The sequence below is a fragment of the Myxocyprinus asiaticus genome, chromosome 5 (assembly GCF_019703515.2).
Source record: "Myxocyprinus asiaticus isolate MX2 ecotype Aquarium Trade chromosome 5, UBuf_Myxa_2, whole genome shotgun sequence".
Lineage (NCBI taxonomy): Eukaryota > Metazoa > Chordata > Actinopteri > Cypriniformes > Catostomidae > Myxocyprinus > Myxocyprinus asiaticus.
In genome coordinates, this window is record NC_059348.1 from 37,968,756 (window position 1) to 37,996,410 (window position 27,655).

Consider the following 27,655-nt stretch of genomic DNA (forward strand, 5'->3'; position numbering starts at 1 on the left):
AGGAGAGAAAAGGGGGAAAAAGTCTCATTGAGCCTCGTGTTTTTGTTTTTGCAAGCGGTCTGTAGGCAGGCTTAACTCACAAATAAAACCGTGCCTGTGAGACTTTTTTTGCTGTTTTAAAGTTATTTTAACCAGTTTCATCAGTTATGGCTTTTTCACTCTTTAAGACCAGTTAGAGACAGTTTACATCAAGTTACATCACTGCAGCTTTTAAAGAGAGGGTGTGTAGTCATGTTACTCACTATCTTTCCATTATCATCAAGGCATTTCCAGATCCAATGTGAAGCCAACAAACATTGCCATCTGTTATCTTGGTGAGAGGTTAATGCTTTTATTGACCTCCTGATGCCCTAACATCATGTGGGCTACATATTTTTATTTTATTTTATTTTATTTATTTATTTATCACAGCTCTACTGTCCACACTCTTTTTACAAATCCCCTACTTTTCCCACTGATTAAATCATGCCTTAAGAACATTACAACCACTTTAGCGAATTGTAGGAGAATTGTCCTGCAGAACACTAGAGAATTACCAGCACTACTTGTAGACATGTAGGCATCCATCAGGTTACTGTTTGATGATTGCGAATACGCCGCATCAAAGACTTGAAGATGAGTCGTATCACCTGAACATCTGGAAGAGCTGTAATTATCTGACATCGTGAAATATAGTCATTAATGCTTTCAGCCCTAACATTTCAATCAGTGGTGTGTTTGTGCTCACTGAGGAATGGATGGTGTGCTTTGCAGGTGAAAATGAGCTCATCACATGGTTTCAATGGATTCAAGCTTGTGTAGGTTGCAAATAACTGCATACATTTTCAGTAGACAATTTGTATTATTTGTAGTATTATTATTTTATAATTTTGTTTTGTGATCTGAGTGTTCTGGATTGTGAGAGGTCATTCCATACTCCTATGACTGGGGTCTCTCCTTTTATGAACATAAAAGGAAAAATTGTAATCAATGACTCGGTATGTCTTTTCAGTACAATGGCAGTTGATAATGGCTAACTTTAAAGCTTAAAAAAGGACCCAGACATATGAAAAAGTGTCCATGCATCACATTCCAAGTATTCTGAAGGCATATGACAGGTTTTGATGGGAAACAACCCCAAATTCATATTAATTTTTAGTGTATATCTTGACATCCGTTGTGTGTTCTTTAGTACATGAGAGATGCTTGTTCACTTTGGAACGTGTTTTCAAGTGAGAACTTGCAATTTTTATTTATTTTTTTTTTTTTTATTTTTTTTTTTTGTGCTGTACAATGATAATTCTCACAAGAACATGTTTTAATGTGAGCCACTATCACCTGACATCAAGGTGACTAAATTATTACAGAACAAGAGCATGCCATCTCATTCATTGGAGGTAAGGTTGAAAAGATTCTGCTCCTTATTTGCATGTCTTTTTTTAACTTTTTCAATTTCCTCTATCTTCGAAAACTCTAATAACACAGTATGCTTAGAACCTACAACTCTCTATATAAGTTACTACAGTTTTTCATGTTTTTCATTCATGATTATTAGCAGAAAGAACAGTGCCTTTACCAGAGAGCACAAAATGCTGTTTTAGACCACAAGACCAAAGAACAGGAATTATAATACAGGATGTTACATCAGTTCTTCTAATGTGAAATTAAGGCAATAATGATGCAATTGTTCATTTCCTAGTAATACAAATGTCTCTTTCCACCAGGTATTCTTCCATCACAGAACTATAGGATCACTTTCATTCATTTGTGGTAGTGACATTTGCAAACCAATATTTTGTAAATTAGCAGACCAATAATTACAATATCTTATGCAATACATTTCATGTATACCACATATAGTGTATTATTGCTTGTTTAAAAAATGCATTCTGATGTGTCACTTTTATGGAAATGTCTTGCATTTTAGAACATTGCTATGGCACAGTTAAAATGAAATCTCTGAACAGTGAATTCTTAGTTCAGTAATTGATGACATGGCACAGATGGAATCTGCAAACTTTTTGTCCCAGAGAAAATCTGCAGAGTTCTTCTAGGCCATATCCACACTATTCCGTTTTCGGTTAAAAAACTCTGTTTTCAGATTCCTAGCATTTTCCAGTGTATGAGGTAATTGAGAGCGTGTAATGCCGTTTCACCATGGATCAGAGGCAAAAACGTTGCAAAATCAAAGAAACGTTTTCATTAGTGTGAATGTGGCCTTAGGGGTGGGGGAAAAAATAGATATATCCAAATATTGCCATATTTTACTGAAACTACTAATATTTACATAAATATATTTTGACCATCTTTCAGAGCTAGTCAGTGAAAAGATTAAACATGCTGTAGCATTAGGTAAACAAAGACTTTTATTTCTAACAATTATCTATTGCAATGTATTACAGTTTTGAATAACTATACACTGAAAAAAAATCACAATATCTGTGAAGTTCTGTGGCCACATTCTGTGTGTGCCTGCTAATGACCATGCTCATAGATCTATATCTGTTTTTCCTGCTCTACGCTACTATTTCATGCTATGTGATGGCACTCAGAGACACTCATACACACTTTGCTGTCAATTTTGATTGCTGTTCTAACATTTGGACAACCATTGTTTGTCTGAAAAGAGAAATCCTGGCAAAAAGCATGTGCAATTCAAAAGTAAATTAGGATATTGGGTAAAAATTCACAGTTTGAGGGCCTGGTGGTCTTCCCTGTCATCTTTAATTGAGAGCTCTCCTAATTGAGTCTCTTCGTCATTCAGTCAGATGGCGCACCATTCTCTTCAAAGCCTGTGGACTTGCTGGCATTGCCAATATTTCCAGTCAAAGAAAAGTTTCCCATCAGCCCATTATAACAAGAGAAACACAGAGCTGTCTGTGTGACCTGGTCTGACTTCTTTTTTGAAGGAGGCATGTGCAAAAATACAGCAATCTATGAGAAAGAAACTGTGACAGTCTCTCCTGTTCTGTAGTCTCTGTATAGTTCTGTGGTCTCTCTAATATTTTACATTAGAGAAAACACTAGAACATGTGAATTTCTCAAATCTCCAGCATTAATTACAAAAAAGAAAGGGGGAAAGCCATTTTTGGAGTCTTAAATGCTTTGTGATTTCATGGAGAGGGTTTTATTCTAAACAGACACTGTTTGGACTGTTAAGTGTTACTACTATGCAAATTTTGGTTTCTTTGATTCCTTATTTTTCATATGTCTGCTTCATTTCTGTGGAAGGTGTTAAGGAGTGCTTCAGTAATGTCAGACCGCTTCTCATTTGATCATCATGTGAATGACTACTTCTGCCATGATCAACGGGAAATATACACAAATCTCTTTGTAATAAAATTCCATTTACTGAAAGAAAGTTCTGTGGGCAGTAATAGTGTGCTATGCTGATTGCACCAGACATGTAAATACCACTGAGTTTAATGAATAAGGAGCATTCTAATAAGCTTAATTTACATAGAAAAGAGGTGTGATTGCACTGAAAAGAGCGACAATGACTTGCCAATTAGTTATTTAATCTCATTTAATGCCTGGTTAAATTGGATTGCTTGTGGTTAGTGAAAAAGACAGGTTTTGTACTATACTCTACAAAACTATCATGCACATGTAGCAGAACGGAGGGCGACAGAAATGGAAACAACCAACTGGCTTACATATACTCCAAATTCAACCAACTACACCACCCTGTGAATTACACAGGGCAATAACCAAAAAAGGGCACACAGGTTCGTTACCAGGAAGAGGGCAAAGAGACGTGGGTACAATTGCAAAAATAGATGTCTTTATTGCAATTTACACAAGGAATAATAAATAGGTACAACTTTGTCAGCTGTATTGAACAAATATTATGCTCAGATGCACAAGAGGAGGTGCTTGTAATCCATCATCAACAAAGCAAAACTAAATAAATAAACTTATCAGGGCTGAGGCTTGCCAGCAGTGGGGTAGGCTATCTGAGAGCTTAGTTAGTCCCCTAGAATCACATCACTCGCTCACACACACTCACACCTATACACAATCAAGTGAGAGATTGGATGCAAGTGGCAAAACACAGCACTCAGTGAACAACTGTAGTATCATCTGACGATAGGCACTCATCCTGCAGGCCAGACCGAGAGAGAGAAACAACCTCAAGCATGTGGACCAACCAAAGAGTGGTTGTTGAAAGAGATAATACTGTATATATGGTTGCTCAGAGTATAGTTACAGTAGCCTTTTGAAGACACTGTAAGGTGTACAGACAAGCTGGAGGACAAATCGGCAGCCAGCACCCAGCGGAGAGACAGAACGGATCTGACACTGATCCGGTTTAGGTGGAGTCGAGTGACACCAAAAAAGTGGGCAGCAGCAACGGTGACGCATATCCAGGTGGCTTGTAGCAACCCTTAAATAGGCAGGCAGTGAATGCTGATAGGCTGCTACTAGTCATTGAAATGACAATGTTAATGAGCCGCTAATCCAGGGAGGGTTTAACCTGCCCTGCCACACACAAAAGGACAGCAAATATTTAGTGGACTTGCCATAAATTCTTTCTCTCATAAGCAATAGCAAAGCAGTAGACATTTACTTTAAAGTCTCCTACATTTATCTAATCTTGACTAAATTTCCTTCCCTGTTCTTCCTGCTTAACAACTTAGAACATCCTAAGATGGTTTGCTGGTCTCCCAGCCTTAGCAGCTGAAAAGTGCCCAAAATCCTTTGAAATTCCTGGAAGAGGCCAGCCTGAACATCTTAGGCTGGTTTAAAGGCATAATTCTCCCAAAAACAAAACTTCTGTCCTCGTTTAATCAATGTCATATTGATCCATATCCTTTCCAAGAATAGACTTTCTTTATTCCATGGCTCATTAAATTATATGTTAAGTAGAATGCTAGTTTCAGTCATCATTCACTTTCATTGTATGGAAGAAGATGCAGTGAAAAGAAAGAGTCTAACCCTCTGCCTAACATTTTATTCTGTGTTTTATTAAAGTAAAAAAGTCATACATGTTTGGAAAACATGAGGGTGAGTACCTGATGACAGAATTTTCATTTTTGGGTGAACTATATCTTTAAGCTGTTTTTTTTTTTTTTTTCTCATCAGGGCAGGTAGGCCTAAATTGTGTATCTTCTTGTCCACAGTGCCAATCAGAGGGTCTATTTGAGGTGTTGATGATCTCGCTCTAGTGTCTCAGTTGTGATGTGGGGGTGTACCATGGCGATACAAGTTTCAGTTGTGAGCCTGGCTCTACTGTTCTTTGGAGTTCAAGCTGTACCTAACCCAACCAGCAAACTAGTGAGGACCACGCGGGTGAGGCGACAGGCTCCAGATGGCGAGGGTTTGTCTAGCAACCAGACCCAGCCCATGATCTTCAATCATGTATACAACATCAATGTACCTTTAGAGTCACTGTGCTCTGTGGACCTGGACACAGTACCAGGCCCAGAGACAAAAGGTCCACCTGGCAGTGACAAGATGCCAACTGAGTACACGGAAGAGATTCTGGACTCAGACAGCCAGGTGACCTTCACCCACCGCATCAATATCCCAAAGCAGGCCTGTGCTTGTCCTGCGGCTGCCACCATGCAACAGCTGGCTAACCGTATAGAGATGTTGGAGAGGGAGGTGTCTGTGCTTCGAGCACAGTGTAGCTCCAGCTGCTGTGGAGAAAGCTCTGTCATGGGTAAGTCCAAGACAACTACAACATCGTCCAGCTCAACATAAACATAATTACTGAGTGCACCTTTAAGTTTTATAATGGCTTAATCCAACACATCTTCTTCAATCACTGTCTTAAGACTTTTATTTGTGCCCGGTGGACAAAACAAGAGTGTTTACGGGTTGCATCCTGGACTTCTGTCTGTTAGGATGTGACAGCAGTGCAAAGTGAAGTAGAAGCTATATTGTGCAATGACCCATTGGGACAACAGAACTGGACGGTGGCAGTGGTGTGCTTGTTTAGCATCTCAAAGGTGCACTGGAGTGGATTCACACCTGCAGACATGGGCTGTGGAGCCCCTCCAGGGCTGCTAAAAACAGCTGAAGCACTGCAGTAGTAAAGGCAATGTCATATTAAGCTAAACAAATGAGGCTAGATCATGAACTAGATTAATTACTGGACTGCTACCGGAGAGGTCTTTCCCCCAAGCTTTTAAAAGACTAAATATTTCAGGTGTGATTGCAGGTTCACACTTTGCTGAATCAAACTACTAGACTAAATGTGCATGAGCTAATGAGATTGCAAGTTATTGCCTCAGAATTATTATTTATCTTTTTTATTTTATTTTATTTATTTTAGTCCATCCTGATGAAACTTTTTACAAAAATTGTGAAAATAAGAAGCTTTTCAACAATCAGGCCTCTATAATAGGGCGATAAACATGCCGTAATTTTATTGTCCTTAAAGAAAAATGTCAATATTTGTTTTCTCCTTTTCATCATTTGGCTGTATAGCAAAGATTTTGTCCATAAACATAACATTATTTTTCAATTTCAGTTTCAATTATTTAAGTCAAATGTGGGAACTATGGTTTGACTGTCCCCACTATAAAAAAGTGTATCTAAATGTATCAAAATTAAAATGTGGACAGAGATAATATTTAAATATATTAACATTTGTGTAATTGGGGTCTGTTTTAAAAACCATGATTAGTCATGAATTTGCATATTACCGTAAAAAATGTAATTGGATTTGCACACTCCTATACTAATCCTACTATTTCTGTCTTATAGAGATATGTAAGCATCCAAATTAAACCTAAAATTTTGTCACCAATGATTGAGTCTTGTGTGAATCCATTTCTAAAAAGGCAATCTAGGTTCTGGGTTCAATACAAGTTAAACTCAATCTACAACATTTGTGGCATAATGTTGATTTCCACAATTTATTTTTTTATTTTTATTTTTTTTGGAAATGACTCGTTCCTCCTTTTCTTTAAAAAAGCAAATATCGAGGTGACAGTGAGGCACTTACAATGGAAGTGAATGTGGCCCATTTTTGAGCGTTAAAATATTCACTGTTTCAAAAGTATATAGTATATAGACACAAGACATAAAGGGTATATGTGTAAACATGATTTTAGTGTGATAAAATCACTTACAAACCTTTTCCGTGTAAAGTTATATCCAATTTTACAACTTTGTTACCATGACAATGTAATGTCAACAAACCCTAGAAGGACTGTGAAAATGACAATTTAAACAACTTTACAGCTCAAATAATACACAAGTTTTAACAGAAGAATTAATGTAAGTGCTTTATAAAATTAGAAGCTTCACATTTCTGGATTTAAACCCTCCAAAAATTGACCACAGTCACTTTCATTGTCCCAATTCACTTCTACTGCAAGTGCCTCACTGTAACCTAGATTTTTGCTTTTTTTAAAGAAAAGGAGGAACGAGTCAAAATATATTTTTGTGGTAATCAACATTATGCCACAAATACTGTCGATTGAGCTGAACTTGTACTGAACCCGGAATATTCCTTTAAACAAGCCTAAGGCCATTTGTTGGTCTTAGCTGGTTTAGCTGAGCTCCCAGCCTGGCCAAGCTGATGTTTAGCTGGTTTTATGTGTGGCTGAACAGCTGACAAGTGCCCAAAACCCTTTCTAAATCCAGCAAACAGACCAGCCTAACCATCTTATACTGCTTTAAACAGTTTTTAAGGAGTCAAATAAATCGGTGACCATTTACAGCATCAAAATATTCACGTATCCTTATACAAATATATAAAAAGTCAAATTCAACTACACAAATATTTCACATTTTCAACCCTATTTCTTCACCTTTAGGTCACTTGGACTTTGTCCCTCAGTGTGGCAGCCATGGCACCTTCAGCATGGAGATTTGTGGATGTCTGTGTGAAGAAGGCTGGATGGGCAAGAACTGCTCTGAACCTCGCTGCCCAGATGACTGCTCCGGCCAGGGCATTTGCATCGAAGGTGAGTGTGTATGCGACCGTAACTTTGGCGGTGAGAACTGCTCCGAGCCTCGCTGTCCAGGTGATTGCTCTGACAGGGGGTTGTGCATCGATGGCGAGTGCGTTTGTGAGGAAGCCTATGCCGGGAAGGATTGCTCGCTGGGCAGATGCCTGAACGACTGCTCAGATCAAGGATCCTGTGTGAACGGAACCTGCCAGTGTCGACCCGGCTTCATGGGGGAGGACTGCTCTCTCATCTTTTGTGCCAACAACTGCAGCCAGAAAGGCGTGTGCAAGGACGGGTTCTGTGCCTGCCAAGAGGGCTATACGGGAGATGACTGCGCTTCAGGTCAGTGTTTCAACATGTATGATTCAGTGGCTTCTGGTGGGCCTTTAAATTTAAAAGGCAAAATCCTCTGTCTTGGTTTGGTTTATTTTAGTCCAATATAGATTCATGTGATTTTTACACATCTATAAGTAACCAATTCTATACTATTAATTTACATTAAAGGTTAGGTCATTTTCACCTTATGATGTTTCTAGCCCACATGATTTTCTTTCTTCCATGCAACAAAAAATGCTCAATAATCTGATAAATCTAATTTAAAAGTAGGTTTCTTACATTGCCATTTTATTTGAAGTTGCTGATTTTATAGTTATCAGCATATTGATATTCATGTGAACATGCTCAGTGTTACTTTACTTTAGAAATATGAGTGCTTTCCAAACGACTTCATATTTCCTCTGAGATAATGCCCCTGGTCTGACTGTGCTGCGATGGGGAGTATTTTCGTTCTATGTTGACAGTAGAACATTAAAAGAGATCAACACAACAAACCCTTACCCAAGACAATTAATTCACACATTCTCCCTTACCGATATCAAGAGAATATTTAATGTCTAACTCACCCAATGTTCTTAAAGCAGTTAGGTATTAAAATAAATCAAAGAGGAAATTGAGTCATAATGGAGGCTTGTTTTAGAAAATAGGAACATGGGTTTCCTAACATATATTTTCTCTAAAGTGTTTAAGCCATTTGCAGATAAGCAAACCACTGTATTGGGAACACTCTTTATGCGACTAGTATAAAAATCCTCGCAGGGAAAAACAGGAACCATTTTCCCAGTTACAGGCGCACACAATTGGTGACAGCTCGCGGTGTAACACCATTCATTTGTCAAAAGTAACATTCACTGGGGAAGATGTGTCATATTAACCAGGCCGAAGCAATTTCTCCATCATGCTTTCCCAGCTTCACAGTTAGTTCGCAGAAAAGGTTGGCGAAACCCCACATCACTGAAGATAGCTGTCATCTCACAAGTGGGAGAGGGAAGGGCAAATCATATTACTGAACCAGTTCTCTCACTCTCATTTTCAGCAAAACTGAGTGAAGGCAAAATTGCTTATTTCATTGTAATTAGGAGAAAATAGTGGGGTGGTGTGTGTGAGGGGTGGTGGAATATGGCGAGTGGCTGCTCAACTATTGCACTCTATGCAGCTCCTGAAGAATCTCTGCTCTCTTTCATTTTATCAAGTGAATGAATTAGGATATGGCTGTTATTTCAGTTACTCTATCCAATTTTCTCATTTAATTATACCAATGAAACAAGGAGAAAAAAGTATTTTGCAAACAGGTAGCAACAGAAGAAAATAAATTGGTAAAGGAATGTGATGAGTAGTTCCTTTTATGAAATATTCAAATAGCTTTAAATTGAATATTTTATTAAATGTATTCCTGACGAAATATAATTTCTATAGTTTCCTATTTCTATTTAGGAGCTTAAATCACAACTATAATCCTACATATACACTTATCATCTATTGTTGTTTTATGTTAACTTCATAAATACAAAAACAGAACTAACACAAAGTAATTGCAGTAAAGTTCTAGCAAATTGCACTCTTAACAGTTTGCATGAATTATTCAAAAAGACTGTCAACTTTCAGTACATGCTCTTTCTTTAGTACATAGCAATCATAACCTAGACAAGCCAGGCTGTCCATAATAATACATGTACAAAGTGCAATGACTGAATCCTGCTATGAACCTGATGTACTTATTTTAAAACCTGTGTCCTAAAAGCATAACAATTTAAAAAATACCATTTAAACAAATTCATGTTGCATGCCAGAATGTATATATTCCTTTGAGCAAATTTAACAGTTGTTAGCATTGTGAAATCAGTTTTATTGTAAAATATTTCTGAAATAACTCTGCAATTCAGAATGTTCTACTAAATATTTTCATACTAAATATTTATTTAAAAAAATAAATGAATTTATTAGTACTTCAAATAAGATGGCAAAAAAGAGGATAACTTTGCCTGAGACAGATATTAAACTGAGAACTTTAAAACCCCAGTGGAAAATGAAATGGAAAAGTTGCTTTAAACAGCTTGGAGATTCCAGAGTTTCCTCTATTTCTTTAAAACTGGTTCAATGCAAATCTAAATCTGAATAGGCCTTGCTTTACCCCTAGTACATACTGTATAAGTGAGTAACTGTCAATAATGAGGAGCTTATTTTTTATTTTTTTTTAATAGCATCAATGCATTAAAGAGTGAGGAGAACTTTGTTTCTGCATGTTTCCTCATTAGAAAGTTGACACCGGCACTCTTAAGAAATTTATTTTTAATTAAGAATTTAATTGATATGAGAAGATAATTAACATTAAGCCTGTATATAACAGATAATGCTTAGAAACTGTAAATCATAGTTTGCCATTACTGTAAATGTTTGACTTTTTTTTTTTTTTTTTGATCAAATGTTGAATTGTATGGCCTCGGCTTTCTAGTTTGTACCTGATTGTCTTTGTGTGACTTTCTTGTTAAAAAATTAGAAGCATCCAGTCCAGACTGACTAGTGCTCCCATTGTTTAAGACAGTCTCTTCTTTCTTCCTGCGTGTTTGCCTTTAAAAATAAAAAAGGGGAGCTTAACAGATCTGGGGAAAAAGCACAGATGCTTAAGTGATACATTTCGCTAAGTGAGTACCTTGGGACTTTCTCCTCTACTTTGAGGGGTCTGTGGTAGAGGGGGAGCACAAGGAATGACAATCTGTCCTGTTCATGTGGAAGGAGCTGAATTGCTTTCTCAAGTCCTTAGTAGTTCCCTTGGGGCCAATTATAGCTACTCCTCAGAGCCCAGTATCAGAAGGAAGTCTCTTGTGTTCTGGAGACCCGGGTTGTTTCTTAGTCTCATGGGTAGTCTGTTTTGGGATTCTTCACTTTTTTTTTTTTTTTTTTTAGAAATGTAGCTATATTTTCTGATTTCTTCAAATTCAGTACCGGTACATACAGTAGCATCAATGTCAAATAATAGAAGGTGGTGTGGTGAAACCACTACTTAAAACTCTTGCCTTACAACTCCACAAACCCTCTTAATAAAAACAACCATGTTAATAACAATGCTAGCAGGGATGCACCTAAGACTTTGTTCAGACAGGCAATGAAAATCTGATATAATTTTTGGCTTCAGGACACAAATTTTACATTGGACATCAAGTGGTGGCCCAAACGCTGTACCAAAATGATTTATTGTACAAAACTAAACCAAAAAGACCTTAAAATAAACATTGAAATATTTTAAATATGATATACTATCAATATAACATTTTATATATATATATATATATATATATATATATAAACTTTTTTTTCAAGGATAAGGGTATGTTTTGCTACTTGTGCGTTTTGACATCTGCCTAATTTTGTTAACTTCTACCAAATGGCAGATGAATTTGTGGCAAAATACCATAAAGTTTGGCATTATTTCTCAACAACAAAATGTATTCTCCTCCCTTTTATCCTTTGCATTTAGCTTGTTTTTTCCTGCTGTCCACAACCCTATTGGAACAGACCTGCAACACCTTTTTAATTTGTGACCCACCAATTTGCGAACCACTGGACTACACTGTTGGAAAAAGCAGATCTGATAATATAACTTGCAGTGTGGGCAGTCAGTGCTAAAGATCAGATTTGAAAAGCAAATTCAATATATTCAGTTTGAAAAAGGCACCTGTGATCAAATAACAATGTAAAATGCTTGCAGTTTGATTTGTCTCAGAGCACATCAGAGAATTTTCCCTAACCATACATCCAGGATGTCCCCTAAGAGCGATTGCTTTTTCATCAGAATGACACCATTCATATGTGCTGTTCTCTCCCTTTCTTTGTACACAGTGTCACCTCCTATAAATCTGCGAGTCCGAGGGGTGTCTGAACATACCATTGATCTGGACTGGGAGGGATCTAGGATCCTGACAGACTTCCTGATCACATATACCCCTACAACCCCTGGTGGAGTCCAGCTAGAGATCAGAGTTCCAGGAAACATTACCAACACCACCATCAAAGGGTTGGAGCCCGGTCTGGAGTACAAAATCAATGTGTATGCGGTCATCAATGACATTATCAGCTCACCAATGAACACCTTGGTCTCAACCTGTGAGTGTACTCCTTTACTGAAAGCTATTCAAATGTCATCAGTGCTCTGGTCAGATAAGGCTCTTTCCATGAAAATGTCTGAGTAGTTTTGCATAGGATTGGGATGTGACATTTTCATCGTAATTGCATCATTATTAGCCATGCATGACTCAGCTGTGATAGACCTGGATGAGACACACTCTTTTGCAGTGTCCCATTTGCACACACACATACCTCATGTTACTTCTTCAGAGGAACAACTGGCTGTCTTTGCCAACAGGATATGATTAGACACATACCACCTGCTGGGTAGCAGTGCCAGATTGGCAAAATGCTGGAGGCCCTTCGTGTACAGCCAATGCCTGTCAGCCTTGAGAAAAATGCCTGAGCCTGGAAAATAGGACAAATCATAACAAATATCCCGTTATTTGTGAAAAGCCAGTTGGGCATTCTGCAAACAATTACATAGCACCACTGACTATACTTTTACTCATTTTTGCCGGAAATTCGGAGGTAATACAGATAATCTGTGCTTAATTTGAAAGCAATTGCTTTTTGCTGTTGGCCTCTGGCAGGTATCATGATCTTGCTTATTCTTCAGAGATATTCAAATAGTGGAGCCATTTAATTGCATTTAAAACCAAATTTTTCAAATCTAACCAAGGTGAGATTAATGTTAAATGAACACATTCCTGCCCATTTTCTACAGTTTTCTCAGAGCCTGGAAATACAGAATACGGTGTATTGAGTTTAATGTTTGCAATAGCTGAATTCATACACAAAGACATTATTATGAATAGAGAAAAAAGAAAGAAAGAAATAAAGAAAGAGAAAGATCAACCAGTGCACTGTTTGTAGCTCAAAACACATAATTTATAAACCTTGAAATTATATAATAATTGTCTGCAATCATTGCAATTTTTGAGTCTGAGATTCTTTGAAAAAAATGAATGCAAAAGATTGCATCACTAGTTTCATATTTTATAAAAACCTGGAAGATTTCCTTTTAGCAACAGTAGGGAAGAAGAATCTATGGAGAGATTAAATCCAAATATACCTCATAATGGGACTTCATGTGTTGCCCCATCTATGTGCTATTATACACATAGATTCAGCAGAAGTTTCTGCAATTCCAACAGAGTTGTTACATTGCTGCCATTTGAATTGTGTTTCAAATTACTTTCAAATCCTCTGGAGGCTCTAACCATTGTTGAAACTAAAAAGATTGGAAGTCCACATATATGTAGGCTACCACAAAATGACAGATATAATATAATTTCCTGGGTTTTATGCTTTGGATTTCCCGACACTGCCTGTTATACAATAAATGTTTTTATGGACTGACAGATTGCAGACATACAGCGTATTTATAAGTGAGGTCATATTTGGGAAAAGTAAAATAAAACCTGAAAGTAAACCGCAAAGTAAACCGCTCTGTGTCAACTCTGTCCACTACTCTCGCTTTACAGAGGCAAAAGCAGAGAGCAAAGATCTGTCTTGGTTGTAAAAAATGTTGATTTATTGAACACACACAGGATGGAGGCCAATAATGCATCAATCTGTACCTTTTAGATCTCTCGAATCCAGACGGTTTACTCTTCAAATCCGTCATGGAGACATCCGTGGAGGTTCAGTGGCAACCGTTAGACTACTTGTTTGATGGTTGGGAAATAAGCTTCATTCCCAAGGTAAGGCATTCCTTAGGTCACACTTCATTTGATTCTGCCCCCTGTTGTTGCTCCTGGAATCACAACAAAGAGGTTCTGCAATCTTGTTGCCTTTGGGGCTTGAACACCCACTGCACTGTATATTGACAACAATGGACGAGAATGACATTGTAAGGTTTTCACAGACATTTGAACATGGCTAAACTTTCACCCAAAAAGGAAAGTTTACTTATTTACTCACCTTCATGTCATTCCAAACCTGAATAGCTGTCTTCTTTAGAACACAAAAGGTGAATTTTTGACGGAGAACCTGGCAACTCTTTTCCATGTTATGAAAGCTAAGGAGGAGCACCAAACTGACTCATGCGCTATTCCAAGGCTTCTAAATCCACAGCCTTCTGTGTGGAACAGACCAAAATTTAAGCTGTTATTCAGTGAAAATCTTGATGTCCACCCTAGCTCCCCATGATGTGTTGATCTTAACGTGAATCTTTCTTTTGAGTCATATCTTTTCAAAAAAATTGGTTGATCTAATTCACAAATGGTCTAAACTACCTGTCATTTCACACTGAGGTGAAGCATCTCTCTCTATATATAATAACAAACAAGCATCACAACCCCTGAGATATTTCTTTTGGTTGTAGTGTTACTATTAAAAGCAGCCATTGAGACAGTAAACAAAATGTTCCCATCTATCAAACAGAACTGACAAATAAGAGGCATATTATTCTGCTAGTAATGGAAACCGGAAAAGTGGGGATTATAATAATAATAATATGTTTATTTTATATAGCACCTTTCTTGAACCTAAGGTCGCTTTGCATGAGTATTGAATATTGCGTAAATGAGAAAATGACATCTTTATAATGTTATTAACATGAGCCTCGAAGGTGAGTGATGTATCAAAAATCCCCCCAAGGTTACGAACAGTGAGAGAGGGCTTAATGGCAGTACCATCAACATCCAAGGTAAGGTCTGAACAGCATGATACCAATAATTTGGGGCCCACTATCAAAATCTCAGTCTTCTCTGCATTAAGCCTCAAGAAGTTAGCAATTAACCAATGTCTTAAATCATGGAGGCACGCAGATAATGAGGGTGGTGGGAATGATGTTGATGAGCTATAACAAAAATAAATCTGGGTGTCATCCTCATAATAGTGGAAAATAAGGCCATGTTTCCTTATAATTTTGCCAAGTGGAAGGATATAAATTACAAAAAGAAGGGGGCCCAGTACTGACCCTTGTGGGACTCCTCTTAAAACAGAAGCGATTGATGATTTGTAATTCTGTATTGAGACAAACTGCTGCCTATCTTGTAAATAGGATAAGAATCAGCGATAAGCAGTGCTGGAGATGCCTATAGCTAAAAGACGAGTAAGAAGTATTTTATGGGAGACAGTGTCAAAAGCTGAGCTTCGAGTAGAAGAAGAATGTTGAGTGAACCTGTGTCTGCAGTAATAAGAAGGTCATTTACTACCCTTAATAGAGCTGTTTCCGTGCAGTGTAGTGGGCGAAAACCTGACCGAAAGGGCTCGAAGAGATTGTTAGACTTTAGGTGTTCCTGAATTTGGGAAGCAACTATTCAAGGATCTTGGCCACAAATGGAAGGTTGGAAATAGGCCTATAATTCTCCAATACACATGAGTCAGCACCAGGTTTCTTGAGCATAGGGGAGACAGCAGCTGTTTTTAAAGCTAATGGAACAATACCAGAAGCAAGTGATGTATTAATCAGGTGAGAGGTAGGAGTAGTGATAGCATGAAGAGAACATTTAAGGAAAGAAGTTGGTGCAGGGTCAAGTTGGTATGTTGAAGAGTGTGATTTATTAATCAACTCAGCAACATAAGACAGGGTGGTCTTAAGTAGTAAGTAGTAAGTAGCCTCAGAAGGGTTAAAGTGGCTGCAGATTATGTCAGTTTTGTTTTTGAAAAACTGGAGAAATTATTCACATAGCTCAACAGATGCAGGTGGAGACAGTGGTGGAGACAGTGATGGAGACTGTGTAAGTTTCTTAGCAGTGGAAAAGAGAGTTTTAGGTTTACAGTTTGAGTTATTGATAATGGAAGAAAAATAGTTTGCCTGTGCATTGTTAAGAGAAGCCTTGTACAGGACAAGATGATCAGTGAGAGCCAGAGAATGAACTGTCAAACCAGTTTTCTTGAGAAGCCGTTCCAGACATCAACCCTTTTCTTTCATAGCCTGCAATTCAGGAGTATACCAAGGAGAGGAATAAGAGGAAGTAACCAGTCTATACTTGTCAGGTGCATAGTCATCTAAGATGGAGGTAATTGTTGCATTGTAAAGAAAGAATTTCTTCAGGGCAGGAAATGTTTATAGAAGATGTGAGTACAGAATTGCAGAAAGAATCAGTGAAAGAAGACAGATTGATAGATTATATATTATGATAGGATATCTGTTTTTTGCAACAAGACTTAAAAAGATTACAGCTGAAACTAAACTTAATGAGCTTATCTTCAGAAAAACCATCCAAAATTCCCAACACAGAAAGATTGTTAAGCCCAGAGGAACATACCAAATCCAAAGTGTGGCCATTACAGTGAGTAGGAAAATATACATGCTGACTGAAATTGAAACAATCAAGTATAGACATAGACTAATGAGAAGCAGTTGAGTTAGTGTCAACATGGATATTTAATTTTCCCAATATTATCACTGTTTTATGTGATGCATAGGCTAGAGTAAGCAATTCACTGAGGTCAAAAAGAAAGCTTGGGTGTCTATTAGGTGGTCTATAGATTAGAATTACAAGCAACGGGGTATGCCCTAACAGTCTAATACAGAGATATATCCAAATGATAGGGTTTCATAAAAAAAATCAGTAATAGTCGATTTAATACTATGTTGGTGGACAACCACTAAGCCACAACCCCTGCCTTGGAGGTGGGGCATAGCAAGGAAGTTGTAACCCTCCGGTGTCATCAGGTTGAGTTCCATATAATCATTTGCTGTTTGCCAAGATTCAGTTAAGAAGCGTATGTGCAAGTTATTGTAAATAATAACATCTCTGAGCATATTGCCTTTACCAGTCAATGAGCAAACATTTAAAAGAGCACCAGTATTACTTGGGGACACATAGTCCATAGCAGGCCTACTGACTGGGGTTTGTAGCCAGCCAACATTAACTCCACGATAAGAAGTGCATGATGAAGACAATTTGAGGTTAGAGCAGGATGACCAGATAGACGGAATCGAAGTAGTAGATGAGTAATGTAAATTAGAACAAGAAAAACAAGAACAAGACCCAACTACACAAAGACACAACCTACAACATGCCGTACCACGTTAGCCATGACCAGACAAGCAGAAAATACCCAAACACAACCAAGAAGAAAGTGCAGACTATCTCTCAGCTGAACTCGCCGAGAAAATAATACCCAGACACAGCTCAATGAGAGAGTGGAGACTAACTCACCGGCTAAACCAGCAGGAATAAACAGTGGTCAGCGGGCTCGCCGATGATTATGTTTTACTTAAAGCTATTCAACCCAACTAAACAATACACGGTGGATTTCCTCCAGCCAGAAGATCATTAGGTGTATCTCCTGGCAGACAAGTATGACCCGTTTACACCTGATAATAAGATGCATCTTAGGTGATCTGATCACATGTGGTCAGCGCTAAATACAGGTCTAAACAGGGTCCAAAATGTTTTGTGATCGGTTCACAAATAACACATACAATCATGGTCAAAACGCATATGGCCACATCACATTTGATGTGTAAATGCTAATCCGTCCTGCATGCATCCCGGAAGCAGCGAATCGCCTCCCCTTACCTGTCAATCAACCACCATGTTAAAACAAGACTTTAGACTTTGTCGGTCACAAGCGTTTTTAAAAGGAAATAACCATCCCATTGGAAATTTTTAAAAAGCAGATATATAAACAAGCATGAGAACTTCACGGATCTTCTTCAGTGTGTAGGAAATCAACATGCACGGACACTTATGAGAAGCATGAACATCTGCAGCTCAGGTTAATCAGGTAATCCACTAAAACAACAAACAATTCTGCTTGAAATGTTGCTTTTGTGCTTAGATTAATATTAAGATGCATCTTGGAGAGATAAATACTTATTCTCTTTCTTTTGGTGGTTCAGAGTAGACGTATTTTAGCACTGTATGTATTTCATGTGGAGTCTTTACACAGAATTTGGCAACAAGCCACCTTAACATTCTATGCTCTTGCTAACAAATTGTAATGCAAGGTACCTAAAAATCCCACCCCTTACTGTAGTTGATGGCTCACTCTTAGCCCAGTGTGAGTACGCTTTGGGTTGTTATTGAGTTTAATAAACCTTCGATTTTTTAGACTCAAGAAAGGGGGGGTGCTTTACAATCTTCCTTGGGTGAGAGGGTCTGCTTAGAATAGTGTGCATGAGAGCCAACTCTATCATGCCACTGGGGAAATCATATTAGAAGTGGAAGTCCTACCCTCTTTGGATTTAATCCCAAAGAGCACAAGAACCATTCTGATTTTCCACAATATCGTAATGGATGTGAGGGCTGGGACAAGTGAGCGTTCACAAAGTCAATGGGAGAGAACAAAAGAAAAGAGCACAAAGAGGATTTTTAGAACAGTTAAATCTTAAGCTTACCTCTGAAACCCTCATATACATTAATATTGCTTGATTTAATTTACATTTTAAACATGAGCATTCAAGAGGAGCATTCAGGTAATGTCATATGGAGTGCTAGTCTAAGCTATTTCTTTTTTACACAGATGACTGCCTCCTGAAAACAATCTATCTTGATTTGAGCTGTGCACTGTTTGTTACTGCATGCCTGCCTGCACTCTGATGTGTGTATGAAAGCGCTCAGTATATTTCTGTATGTGTTTGTATCTTGTGTGTTTGAAAGGACAATGATGGAGGGATGACAGCACAGCTGCCCAGTACCATCACATCCTTCAACCAAACAGGGCTGAGGCCTGGAGAAGAGTACACTGTCAACCTGGTGGCTTTGAAAGACCAAGGCAGGAGCCAGCCGGTTACCTCAACTGTTATCACATGTAAGCCTGCCTCTGAATCATTAATATTACGCATTTGGCGGACTCTTTCTTTGCAAAGTGACTTACAGTGCATTCTGGATATATATTTTGCCCTGGGAATGTGTGTTCACCGGGAATTGAAACTACAACATTGGTGTTGCTATCACCCTTTATTCTCAGTTGAGCTACAGGAACAGAGAGGCTTTGCCATTTCATTGTCCAAAAACCATCATTGTACCACTTGTGTACCACTATATGCATTATTATTTTTTAAGTGCATATACTAGGGATGTACACGGTTACCATTTTTAACATTCGGTTAACTGCGAGGTTTCATGAATGGTTTATCTGTTTTTAGTCAGGAGGCAGGACACAGGAATAAAGGATGTTTATTGTAATGGAATTTCCTTAAACAATACTCAAAACAGCAGCAAATGAAGTGCACCATGAGCTATGTGTCAAAACAGCACAATACATACATCTTCAAATGATAAAATCTCATATTAAATTCAATCAAAAATAATCAAACAGTCAATGCCTATATATGCACTTTTGCCCAGGCAGCTTCACATTTCCATGAGGGAGTCAACACAAATATTATCTTGTGCGTGGAGTCACACAGCTGCGGTTAAATAGCTTCTTCAGGGTGCTTTGATTTTTAAATGGTTTAAAATCAAATTACATTAAACTTGTCTAATCATTGTACAGAATGTACACCAGAGCAAAAGGGAAAAAACACTGTGTTATCGTTTATCAAGCAATGAAACGTTGTTCAGTGAAAAACAGTCTGGAATCATGTTTAATGGTGTAACTGTCACATAAATTAGGCAACTCTTCTTCCGAATGCAGCAGCACAACGAATGAAACACAAAGCAGGTGTTTATAAAAATGTAAGTCTTTTTAACTGAAATTCAGCCAGCGCAACAGTCAAAGACGTCCGTTCAATGCGTGTCAGTCAGTATCACTGATCTATAACAGAAAAACAGCGCAGATGCACACAAAAGCATATTTGAACAGCCCCCAGCTCGCCCTATACTTGAAAAACTGACCCAGATCCGGCAGGAAAACCAGACGGTTTGTTGGAACTCGTCAAGCTGGGGTCAGGTTGAAGACCTCTATTGCAGGTGTAGAATAACTGAATAGTGACTTTAATATTCAAATAGTGGCACATCTAACAGTTAACCGAATGTCAACTATCCGTGCACATCCCTAGCATAACGTGAAACTCGATATTTTACATTGGTGTGTATAACTGGGTATAGTTCATAGTTTATGTAATTTTCCCACTGTACTCCCAGAAATCCTGAATTCTTTCCACTGTGTTGAAATGTTGTTGGGCTCCATCCTACGATGTTTGTTATCCCACACTGTTTCATGCATATGCACTCTTCAAACACCCATAAGAACAACACTTATGCATTTACATGACCACATTAAGCTGCGTTCTCCGAGAGAAACCTAGGTGTGTTAAACCGCTTTCTCTTAATCCCTTAAATGACATAAGAAAATCAACCTTCTTGTTTACATGATGTTTCAAAATGCAGCTTTCTGTAAAAACCCTGGATTAAACCGTTTTCTTAAGTGCATGTAAACGTGGTCAATGTTTTCTATGTTGCAAACCTTTACTTTTAAGTAAAAGCTCATTTAAATTTACGGGGTGAACAGGCTTCTTTTAGTTTGCCTATAAATTTTGCATTTTGTTCTGCTTAGGTCTTTCTTTGGTGATTTTTCTCCTGTTCACGCACATCCCTGAAATTCTTGATCTAGGAGAACCCGGCTAGTCGAAGAGTGTTGATGATTGGTTAAAACTAATCATGGACAGGATTAATTTGGACATTACATTCTTTATTTATTAACGGTGCACTCAGTAATTTTTTGTGTCATCTTGGACTTACAGTGACACCTAGTGGTGTGGATGCAGCATCATTCAAAATCAATAGTTTTCAGTTACTTTTATGCATTTGGCAGATGCTTTTATCCAAAGCGACTTACAGTGCATTTATTACAGGGACAAACCCCTGGAGCAACCTGGAGTAAAGTGCCTTGCCCAAGGACACAATGGTGGTGGCTGTGGGGATTGGACCAGCAACCTTCTGATTACCAGTTCTGTGCTTTAGCCCACTACGCCACCACCACTCCAATAGTTACCAATGCCATTGTAGAAATTCACTATTCACAATCAGCCATGATTTATTTAATCCAAGAGTGAAAGTGTCCAATAACAAGATGGTTACTGATATTAAGCAAGTAGTATTCAGCTGGTCATGTGATTCTAAAATGGCAGCCCCTACGAGGGCGCCCCTGCCCCATGTAGAATAAAATGTCTTTTATAAGGTTACTGATATGACAAGAGTCCTTATCTCATATGAGTGGTCATGATTGTCTACATACAGTATGTTTCAAAATTACAATTAATTTCTTTAGGAGTAAAACTTCTTTAAAGTGGAAACAATTTCTGAGTGCACCTTTATTTTCCACAAACTAATTTTAAAACTATGCCGCACATAGTATAACTGCAAGGTTCATTTGCCTAGGGTGCTTCTTCCATTGTATAAATTTGGCTTTTGAACGTATAAGGCAGTAATTGACTCTCAGGATGACATCTGGAAAAGAACATTTGCATGATTGTAAGTCTTATCACTTAGAAAGGTAATAGCATACCTCTACTCAACAAGCCACACCATACAGGGTTCATACAGATTCTTGATAGTTGTGAAAATGCTTGATATTCCCAGTTAGGTTTTCAAGGTTTGAAATATGCTTGAATTTTGAATATGTTTCTTGAAAATGCTTGATTTTTCCTTAACAGTTATGAAGTTATAAAACTTCTAAAGTTATAAAACTTCTAAAATTATTTCGAATTTGAAATAGATATTATACAGTCGTTATGTTTGTGTGTAAGTGCAGGAGAGCACGTTTACCACTCAACATCTTGTTTTGATGTCACGCATACACAGAAGTTCTGCACGTCTTCACTGTGGTAGATTGCCACCAAAGAAATTATACTTGCATCTCCAGGAGATGATCTCCTGCTTCCATCAATATGCTGGAGTGCTGTTTCAATGAGAGCTGGCTGGAAGATGAGAAAATATCATCATGCGGAGGAGCGATCTGTTTTCAACTGTCTCAGCAGCTTGCAAAAAGTGAATGGCCCACACAAAGTCCATCCATTCCCAGGAGTGTCCTGACTCTGAGTTTAGTTTGCTATTAGTGTGCAGTGCGTTTTTCTTATAATGTGCGTTGAGAACGCAAAGTGCTACGACATCACTTTATTTTCATGTAATTCAAAACATTCTTGCAAAAATGTGACACTGGGGATCAGAGGAGGAGGAGGTGGCATTTAACCACATTGTAAATGAGGAGCATGTTTAAAAAAAATAAAAAATAAAAAAATAAATAACCAAGGAATACAGTTGTCTTCAGTGTATTCTTAAAAAAGACTTGAGGGTTTAATATGACCATTGCTATGTGAATGTAATGAAATTACGACAAAAATATTACTGTTGTACTACATTAAAATTAACATATTCAATAATAATCATTTAATATTACATTACAGTAATACAGTGCTGTGGAAAAGTATTTGCCCCATCCTGATTTCTTCTGTTTTTGTGTATATCTCATACTAAATTGTTTAAAAAATTCTAACCAAATATAACATAAAACAAAGGCAATCTGAGTAAACACACAATAAAAATGTTAAATGATAATGTTATTTACTGAAGCAATAAAGTTATCCAATACCAACTAGGCCTGCGTGACAAAGTATTTGCCCTTAGTTACTAAATCCCCAAATCTATGAACTGCATTCGTAATGGGGTTCAGCTGGGCTAGACACAATCAGGCCTGATTACTGCCCGCTCTGTTCAATCAAATCAACACCTAAATAGAACTTTATCAGCAGCATGAAGTTGGCTAAAAGGTCTCACCCAGTAACACACTATGCCAAAGTCGAAAGAAATTCCAGAAACTATGAAGAAAAAGGTGATTGAATACATCAGTCTGGGAAGGGTTACAAAGCTATTTCAAAGGCTCTGGGACTCCAAAGAACCACAGTGAGAACCATTATCTCCAAATGGAGAAAACTTTGCACAGTAGTGAACCTTCCCAGAAGTGGCCAACCTTCCAAAATTCCTCCAAGAGCACAACGATGTCTCTTTCAGGAAGTAAAAAAAAAAAAAAAAAAAGCCAAGGACAACATCCAAGGAACTGTAGGCCTCTCTCACATCAATAAAGGTCACTGTTCATGACTCCACTATCAGAAAGACACTGGGCGAAAATGCATCTATTGAAGAGTGGTGAGGTGAAAACCACTGCTAACCCAGAAGCGCATTAAGGCTTGTCTGAGTTTTGCCAAAACACACCTTGATGACCTTTAAACCTTTTGGGAGAATGTTCTGTGGACTGATGAGTCGAAAGTGGAACTGTTTGGAAGACAGGGGTTCTGTTACATCTGGTGTAAATCAAACACAGAAATCCACAGAAAGAACATCATACCTATGGTCAAGCATGGTGGTGGTAGCGTGATGGTGTGGTGATGCTTTGCTGCTTCAGGGCCAGAGTGACTTGTAATATTTGAGGGAAACATGAATCCTGCTCTCTACCAGAAAATCCTTAAGTAGAACATCTGGTCATCAGTCCGTGAGTTGAAGCTCAAGCGCAACTGGACTATGCAGCAAGACAATGATCCGATGAATCCACCTCTGAATGTCTCAAAAGAAGCTAAATTAAAGTTTTGGAGTGGCCTAGTCAAAGTCCTGACTTGAACCTTATTGAGTGCTGTGGCAGGACTTAAACAGGCAGTTCATGCTCAAAAACCCTCCAATGTGGTTGAACTAAGGCAGTTCTGCAAAGAAGAGTGGGCCAAAATTCCACTACAGCGTTGTGAAAGACTGATTTCCAGTTATTGGAGGAATTTTTTAGCAGTTGTTGCTGCTAAAGATGGCACAACCAGCTATTGAATTTAAGGGGGCAGTTAGTTTTTCATATGGGCGATATTGGTGTTGGATAACTTTTTTGCTTCAATAAAAAGTATATATATTTGAAAACTGTATTTTGTGTTTACTCAGGTTGCCTTTGTTTTATGTTATATCTCGTGTGAAGATCTAAAACAATTTTGTATGAAAAATACACAAAAACAGAAGAAATCAGGATAGGGGCAAATACTTTTCCACAGCACTCTATATTATTAGAGAAACTTATGAAATATCTTAAAAGTTACCACAGACCTTCCGTCAGCATGACATTTTACATTAAATAATTTAGTATTATTTGTAGGTCTTTGTAGGCAGTCTTCTTTAACCTTTATTCAAATAGCTGGGGACCAAATATCAGTTGTAAGTGAAAAAAAAAAAAAAAACACCCACACAAATGTTCTTTAAAAATAGTTCAATCTATTTGATATTTCCTTTCATTTTCCACATGGAAATGAATAAGTAACTACAGTAACCAGCATTGTTTTCCCCATGGTAATTCAAGCCCTATAGATAACTGGTGTTTCCGACTGTATCTGTGTGTTAATGCAAGAATTTTGCATAATATTAAGTTGTAATCATATTAAGGATTCCAGTCTCAGCTGTCTTGGGTTAAAGGAATTCTTGAAACTTTCATTTTTATAGATTGGGTAATGTTTGAAATGACAGAGGTTGCTTTTTATAATTGGATTTTTGTCAAGTAACATTTAGAATTGGATAATATTTAAAGCTTTGTGGTGCTTGAAAAAGATGATTAAAGTACCTTGAAAATGCTTGAAAAGTGCTTGAATTTCACTCTTAAAAAGTTGTACGAACCCTGACCATATGAGATACCATTTTTATTATGCGCAGAAGAATGTTTAAGTGTCTTTAGTATCCTTTTTTGTTATTGTTTTCTGGCTCCAAACTTTGGATGTGAAGAATTAACAGTTTTCAAATGGGTAAGAACCCATGAGAGATGTTTATTTTACTATAAAGAAGAAGAGTGCAAAGTCATTGTTTGAGTGAATTAAGTGTACTCATCAAGAATGTGTTTTCTGAAAATCAAGGCAGATTCTTTCAGAGTGGATGGTGCTTCTTCATTGATGGAGACAGCAAAGTTTGCAAAGCAAAGAAATGTTCCTTGGGTGAATGCGTAGTGCAGGGGTGGGTCTAGTTTACCATTACTTACTGTGTTCAGAGAAGATGAAAGAGACAACAATGTGAAGTGCTTTTTTCCTTCAGGTTATTCAGCTAGCTGAGTCACCAGTGCCTCTTTTGTAGTTGGAGTTGACAAGTTGGAAGTGGCTTCAGCAGTGATTTTCTCCACCCATCTGCCATGTCCTATTGTTTTCCCCCTGTCCTTGGTGCTGAAATCTGTGATTTTGCAGCTGTGAGGCTAAACAGAGGGCTCACCTCCAAACAATTCTGTACCATGAATGCAGTCATTTTTCTGTTAGTCTTCTGATAGTATGTTGTCAGAAAGAAATAGTATTACAAAGTCATCTGACCGGACATTCAGAGAAAGGTACAGTCACTGATATGGCGCATTCACAGAGAAAGGTGTAAACACAGACCTTCCAAACAGAGTGTGAGAGGGAAGGCATAAACTACAGGGAGGTGTCAGATTGCCTCAGCTAATGGAAAATGTCACCATGATGAATGGGCCAGTCTGGCAGCAATTATACACTTAATGTAAACTTCACCCGAGAATTCCTCTGCTGTCACGTACAGACAGGAGGATTAGACTCAGTTGAACTTTTCCCAAACAATTGCAATTGCGTGTCTACAATGAAAACGTCATTCAGTTCAACAGGCCTCACTGTCGACCATAATTAAAGAGGCATTAATTATGCATGCGAGTCCATTAATATTTCACGTGTCCACTGCAAATACCTTATTCAATAAAGAAATACACATTTGATGTCACTTAATTATTCATGTGTGCAAAGATTTATCTTTCCCCTGAGATAGCCTGGGAAGCACATGCTCAGCGCCACATGAGTTTGAGAGTTGCCTCACAGTAATTATGCTTAAGCACTAAAATACAACATTTTCAAAGAAAAATAAACAGTTATCTATTGCCTAGTGTCTGATGTGACTAGACTTTCCATTTAGACTGTGCTGGTATGCTTTGAATCAAAGGGAGACTGGAATGGATAGTGCAAAGAACTCAAATTAAGCATTCCCACAATCCTGACATAACAATTTCCTGAGGTATTAGGTGTTCCTTTTGAATCATGTTTGAAATGGGTCACATTGTCTAGTTTAAGGGTCTTTAATACTTTTCAAGCCAAACCTTAAAGGTCTAGGAAAAGTATTAGTCATTTTATAGTGAATTAAAAAAAAATTTGGTCCCACTTTATATTAGGTGTCTTTAACTACTGTGTACTAACATTATATATATATATACAATACAATTAATGTATTGTGTAACTACATGTTGTTCTGAATAACCCTCACAATATTCACATTTGCTGCTACTGAGGTTGAGGTATGGGTAGGTTTAGGAGTAGAGGTAGGATTAGGGTTAGAGGTAGGGTTAGGGTTTAGAGCAGGTCTGGTCAACTGGCAGCCCGCGGGCCAAATGCGGCCCGCCAATCATCTCTGTCTGGCCCTCCGACTGGTTTTTTATCAAATTGCCTTGCCATCTGAAATACCAGAGTCCTCTCTGCGCAGAACTCAGCCTTTATATGTGCGAGCCTCAGTAATCAGCGGTGAGTTTAACCAGAGATTATTTTATTTTATTATAATAACAACCTCCGCGGTCTATCATAGGAGAGAGCGTAAGGGTCAACGTGTTACGACAGTAAGTCACTGTTTGCGGATACCACTTTATTGAATGGGAGAGCCGTAAAGTGACACCTACCTGTCGCAAACTCGTCCGTGACTTCTCATATAAAACATCCATTTATCATAGTAAACGCCACACATGGTTCATTCCAAAAGCATTGTTTATTGTAAAAAATTTTGAGGATTAGCGGACAAGCGGACAAATTAATAAAGTGACGAGCTGTTTCCTCACAAAAGCAGTTTACTCGGCGTGCTGAAGCATGTCCTCCTAGACATCCATTCAAAAAGAACGGCCTCTTGTCTCCTCTCCCGTGTACCGCCATAGAATGTCTATGGGAGTGCTGCGTTGTGCTATTTCAAGCTAGGCTTGTAAGCAACTTTAGAATGGCTCTGGTTTAACAACGCTTAATGGCGCATGCATAAGCATTCAGCCGTCGTCAGTTTTTCAGACCGGAGCGCGTTTAAGCTTAGATAGTTTAGATACAGTGCTTTGCTAAAGATGGATCAGGTAAGCATTTGATTGCGTCATTTTGAATCAAATGTATTTATATAAATTGCTTAGTTGTGTGGAGTGCGGTCAAATCTACAGATGAAAAAAAAAAAAAAAATCACCCCATTTGTTACAGAAATGTTGTCAGCACATTTGCACTTATGCAACAAAAGAGAAATCGATTATGAAAACCGAACGTTCAAAGAAAATGCGCTGAAAAGTTTGCTTTTATTCACTATTCTTATCTGTTCAGGGTCTGTAGGGCTAGTCAGAAAGTGATAATGTGAAACGTAACCTGCAAATATCCTGATTATATTACTTAAAGCTGTGAGTCAGCCCTCCCAATCATGAACAGAATCAATCAGTTTGTTCTTCTTTTCCCTATGATTATCTGCACAAATATCTGGCTCCTGCACTGGCTATTGTGTGCAAATTCACAT

The 27,655-nt window shown here is 38.0% G+C and overlaps 1 protein-coding gene across 4 annotated transcripts in view; it reads left to right on the forward strand.

Moving 5' to 3' along the window:
• Positions 1-27,655, forward strand: part of tnr (tenascin R (restrictin, janusin)) — a 252,997-nt gene that overhangs the window by 169,790 nt on the left and 55,552 nt on the right. For all 4 annotated transcript variants that reach the window (XM_051698725.1, XM_051698723.1, XM_051698726.1 and 1 more), the window contains 5 exons: positions 5,103-5,644; positions 7,752-8,228; positions 12,060-12,323; positions 13,875-13,990; positions 18,851-19,001. In XM_051698725.1, the coding sequence (XP_051554685.1) occupies positions 5,161-5,644; positions 7,752-8,228; positions 12,060-12,323; positions 13,875-13,990; positions 18,851-19,001 (1,492 nt within the window). In that variant the 5' untranslated portion in view covers positions 5,103-5,160. The remainder of the gene's footprint in view (positions 1-5,102; positions 5,645-7,751; positions 8,229-12,059; positions 12,324-13,874; positions 13,991-18,850; positions 19,002-27,655) is intronic.